The sequence below is a fragment of the Octopus bimaculoides genome, chromosome 6 (assembly GCF_001194135.2).
Source record: "Octopus bimaculoides isolate UCB-OBI-ISO-001 chromosome 6, ASM119413v2, whole genome shotgun sequence".
Taxonomy (NCBI): Eukaryota; Metazoa; Mollusca; class Cephalopoda; order Octopoda; family Octopodidae; genus Octopus; species Octopus bimaculoides.
Window position 1 is genome coordinate 74,232,534 of NC_068986.1, and position 5,705 is coordinate 74,238,238.

At 33.8% G+C, this 5,705-nt stretch overlaps 1 protein-coding gene across 1 annotated transcript in view; it reads left to right on the forward strand.

Moving 5' to 3' along the window:
• Positions 1-5,705, forward strand: part of LOC106873829 (pleckstrin homology domain-containing family H member 1) — a 949,845-nt gene that overhangs the window by 928,720 nt on the left and 15,420 nt on the right. The window contains exon 12 of the mRNA XM_052968478.1: positions 2,364-2,470. Within this exon, the coding sequence (XP_052824438.1) occupies positions 2,364-2,470 (107 nt within the window). The remainder of the gene's footprint in view (positions 1-2,363; positions 2,471-5,705) is intronic.

Genomic DNA, 5,705 nt, shown 5'->3' on the forward strand with positions numbered 1-5,705 from the left:
ATATATATATATCTCTTACACACACACACATTTATTGAATGTGGTGTTTTGCTGTTATATATACCCTTTGACCCTTTCCCACTCACAATGCTAAAGAAGCTAGCTGGAATATTGCTTTAGTCTTCAACAATGTTTTGCTCTACAAAACGTTCTCCCTCCCAATTTCCGTATATCTTAAATTACAATTCAAATTAAACTCTGCAATAATTCAAATTAAACATAAATTTGTTTTATATTAGCTCAGGGTCGCAAAAACTATTGGGAGCGGTTGCTTTACTCAACTCCAGCATTTAACTGGAACAGTTTCTATCAATTGTTGAAAGATAAAGGACGAAATTGAACAGATTTGAACAGGCAACATAAACAATCATTTATGCTATCAATTCAAACAATAAAAGGTATTAATTGCAATGACTTCACCTAATTATTCATGTTTCCAAGTCTGGGAGATTCTATAAAGGTTTTAACCCTTTGATATTCAGATTACACTTTCAAAAGTACTTATTTATTCACTGGTTTTGAATTAATCATACATTATCTTGTAGCTTTGAAATTTCAATGGTGTCACCATCATCACCATCATCATCATCATTTGTCCACTTTCCCTGCTGGCATGGGTTGGGCGGTTTTACTATCTATCTATCTATCCATCCATCCATCCCTGCCTCCTTCCTTCCTTCCTTCCTTCCTTCCTATTTTATAGTTTGGAGGAAGAGGTTGTGGCCATGACCTTGCAGACCTTCCAAACTTGGTTATTTTTCTTGAATGCAGGAAAAATACATGTAGGGATTTTGTTAAGAGGTGGCAGGATTAGGTGAATTTGTTATTGCCAGGCCTGTGTGGGTAGGAGGGTGGTCTTATTATATAGTTGAGAAAACGAGAAGCAATATATAAATCAAGGGTCTGAGTGAGTGAATCATGATACCAATTAAGTCCAAGTTTTGGTGGGACATATCAGTGAGTTATGTATGATAGCTATCTTGTTGTCCTCTTATTTCTAAATAAAAACAAGGCATCTACTAATGTTCTAAAATGATTACAATTGAGTTGAAATAAAACAGCTCTTGAACAGAATTATCTTTGGTTCACAGGTAAAGGTTGCTATCAGAGTATTGTGTCATGAACGATATTTGGTGGTTGATATCCAGATCACACACACACACACACAGACACACACACACACACACGTGAGAGGACAAACAAAAGAAAGGCTACTCAACACATTTATTGGGAGTTACATATATTACCCAAAACAGTTTTATTTGGATTCCATGCTACTTCAAGTTTTGAAGCCCCTACTGGGTCCTTTCTCGTCAGGCTGGTAAGAATTTAAATCAAATTCTTACCAATCTGATGAGGGCTTCAAAACTTGAAGTAGCATGGAATCTGAATCAAATTGTTTTGAGTGATATATATATGTGTATGTGTGTGTGTGTAGAAAGATAAAGCGAGGCCGTAGGCTAATGAGTTTAGGGTCTGTAGAAACACTGTAAAGCTAATCGCTTTATGGATGTGAAACACTGGGTAAATCCATAAACTGCTCATATATATATATATATATATATATATATATATATATATATATATATACATACATACATACATACATACATACATATGCACACACACCCACCCACATATAAATAGATATATAACAGAGTTATTAGTAAGGGATTATCAATCCAGGCAAATACTTTATTAGATCTCCGTGAGTATATCAGGCTGACAGTATTGTTTAGATTAGTAAAGAACTCCAGATATTCTTGTGGCAGGGTCCGAGGTTATAGTTCACCACTATTCTGTATCTTAAATCCATGGTTGTGCTCTAGTTAAACTGCTTTTTACACAGAATGATAATATATGACAAGGCGTATATAATGGAAAATATTTGATAACCATTATTTACGCCTTGGCTTCTATATATGTTTGAGCCTTCTCACGCACAGCATATCACCAAAAGTCTTGATCATTTGAAGTTGCCTCTGTGAATCCCATGACCTCTGAATGTTGGACCTCATGGAGGCAACAACAAGCGACCAAGACCTTTGGCAATATGCTGTACTTGAGAAGATTCCTCAAGCCATTTGAAATCGTAGTCATGGCCGTTGCCAGTGTCATGTAAATGGCACCTGTGTCAGTGGCACATAAAAAGCAACCATTACACTCTTGGAATGGTTGGCACTAGGAAGGGCATCCAGCTGTAGAAACCATGCCAAATCAGACTGGATCCTGATGCAGCTCCCTGGCTTACCAGTTCAAGTCAAACAGTCTAACCCATGCCAGCATGGAAAGTAGACACAAAATGATGATGATGATATATTGTAATTAGCATTGACATGATAATTATTTGTTTTAATTGACAGGTAAAAGATCCACAGGAGTTCCTTCAAATACAATCACATCAGATTTCCCGACATGTAAAGACTTATACCAGGAGGTTGTCGTTCCAGTGTTTGCAACTCTAAAAGGAGTATGTAGAATTTTGCCTTTTTATTTCCCGTTTCTCGTTTCTTTACAGGTGCAGGCACAGGTGCATGATAAGAAGTGTACCTCCCTACTACGTAATTTCAGGTTCTGTCCCACTGCATGTCACTTTTCAGTGAACACAAACAGCACAATGACCAGGCTTGTTGTCACAAAAGATAGCAAAGGAGCATTACAGCTTGTTAAGACCATGTCATCTAATTACTACTATTATGTAATGTCAAGACAAGGAGATGGACAATACATACACACATACATATGTGTTTGTATATATATATATATGTACACACACACACACACACGTTTGTGCATGTGTCTCTGTGTGTACATGATGGGCTTCTTTCAGTTTCCATGTAACACAACCATTCACAGGGCATTGTTGGACCCAGAGTTAAAGTAGAAGGCATGTGCCAAAAGTTACCACACTAGAGGATTGAACCTGGAACTACATGATGGTAAACATGTTAGATCTCTTGCCTTGGAGATCTAAAACGATCGAATACCCATTTTATCATCCAAAGCAGCACATTTATATATTTACCCATTCTTTAAACATAATACTAAGTATTTAAACATAAGCTGAAATATTCTTATTAAAAAAAATAGTTGCAAACGTTGTATAATGTTCCTAACATTCTTTTTGTTTTATTATTTACCCTTAAATTAAGTATGACAGCTCAAACAGAATGTGAACAAATTGTAACATTGAAAATGGCTGGTATAAAGAATTTCAAGTTGATAAAGTTGAGAAAAAATTAAGGGCTACAGTGAAAGTAAAGAGTGGCCATTTTGAATTGTAAATATATAGTAAAATATTGTCAATAATTATAACAATTGGCCTGTAAACTTTCATTAACCAAAAGATAAAATGTTTTATTTTATGATAAAAGGAAGAATGGGTAAATATATATGGTACACCCAGTAGACTAAACTATCTAATTCCAAATTTCTTCAATTTACGTTGCAGAGAAATAACTACATGGCATTCTGGGAACTTTAATTTTGATATACAAGTGAAAATATTTGTCTCATTTACTGATTGCTACAGAAACAGGGGTTAAGCATCAACTTCATAAACTTTTATGGTCTTTAGAGAAGATTAGAATTTTGTCAATTTAAAATAATCTTGTCAGTCTGCTGCACGTTTTTGCACAGCAGATTATGCCATGAAATATGTGGTAGAAATAAATGAAGCAGAAGATGAAGGAATATAACAGAAGGAGGAGATATATATACACCTTATGAAATGAGATTGAATAAAAGTACAGTTGCTTAGGGCTGCAGTATCTGAAATTTATTCAATATAAGAATATCTTTATATGGTTTCAACCAACAAAAAAGCAACTAATATATCTAAAAAATTATTTATATACCGACATTTCTTAAGAATTATTTTTTCTGGAAAAATTTGCTCTATTTCCCAAAGGAATAATTTACAATATTTATATAATCTTAGAGAGAAATTTCTTTCCTTCTCTCACAAAACTATTCAAAACTTCTTGAAATATTAGCACTTGTGACATTAAACCATTTCCCACCATTTTAAGGCGGGTATTTTTGTAATTTTTACACAGAATTTAATATTGGCATATTACTGAATTTTGTGGCATTTGACTCCGAAGTAATTACAAAAATGTAGAAATATGAATACAATAATATTGCAAGCTGATGTAGTCATGGTTGGTTGCAGATCTAGCCAATATAACATAGATCAGGATGTTGTCAGTCACAGAACAATACACATATGAAATATTGAAAAATCTCTCTCTTTACTTTCAATCAACTTAGGATTCCCAATTTACTTTTTGTAGAAACTTATGAATGTTTGGCTACACATAGCTTAATGATAAAACAATACCAACTGAGTATATCTGGTCTTGTACACTGTTTTATTGACACTTCTACAATTAATAATGACAATAACATTAAAACAAACAATATCTAAAGAATAAACAGCAATTATTAGAAGAACAGTAGTAACAACAGTCTCAATGTAGCCACTCAATTTGTTAGACATAATAATCAAATCATCCTCTACTGCAGGGATCCTCAACAATTGTTTTACCTATAGACCCCTTTGATCCTTATTTTATTCTGGTGAACCCCATAACCATTTAATGTTTAAAAACTAGTTTTATAGAGACTTTTTTCAAAGTTCCTATTTTGTTTTTCACACATCAATTTGTGTAGGTTGAACTATGTAAAATGTTGGAGAAAGAAACCTAGCTATTTCTTGCAAAATGTTTTTCAGGGGCTTTTAGAATACTATTGTGGATCCCTAATTTACTCTTTTCTTGTGTGGACCCCAAAAATCTTAAATGGACCCCCAGGAACCATATGGACTCTGGTTGAGAACCCCTGCTCTAGTGGCTTAAACAAAAGACATGTTGGAATATGTAGTCCTACATGTGCAATACTTGAAAACAGTGAGCCAGATGATCATGGCTGGAGTGTCTTCTATCATAGGGTTGTTGGATTCAGGCAGAAATGAGACAGAAACATCAACAGAAGAACAAAGTTAGGAACTTATCTGTAGGTTACTTTGATCAAAGAATTCCAGCTATGAACACCCCTTCTATTTATGTGTCAATACAACCAGAATTGTAATCCAAATCATGTCTTTCTATTTTTAAGCATGTAGGGTATGTTTGAGGGGAATTTGGCTGCTTCTTCTAGCAGACTAAGTACTCACCTAGTAGTTCTAATTATAAATGTTTCACTGAGTCTGTACAAAAAAATGCAGAGGCAGTGTGTGTATGTGTGTATGAGTGAGTAGATTATGTATGCATATATTTATATCTATGCATGTATATATATTTATATATAGGAAAATGAAACATAATAATGGGGCAGAATGCCAAACTGGAAGCATATTTTAATAAAGATTTCTAACCGGCTTTCATTGCATAGCAAATTATCAAGAAGAGGGAGAATGAAAATGTTTTTTACAACAAAGTAAAAAATGAAAAAAATAATATATAAAACAAATTATATATAAAAAAATAAATATACCAATACATTATATTGTCTTTGAGCTTTTAAAGTTCAATGGTAATTCATGTAGATAATGGTTGGAAAAATAAGGATGCTTGAAAATTGAGAGTTGTGTTAGGTTTAAAAAAAGAGAAAAGGGTCTAAAAGTTTGTGTTAAGCAGGAAGTGTGGTGTCAAAACAGGAAGTGTGTGTAAGGGGAGACATATCTTTTTAGTTGGAGTTATGAA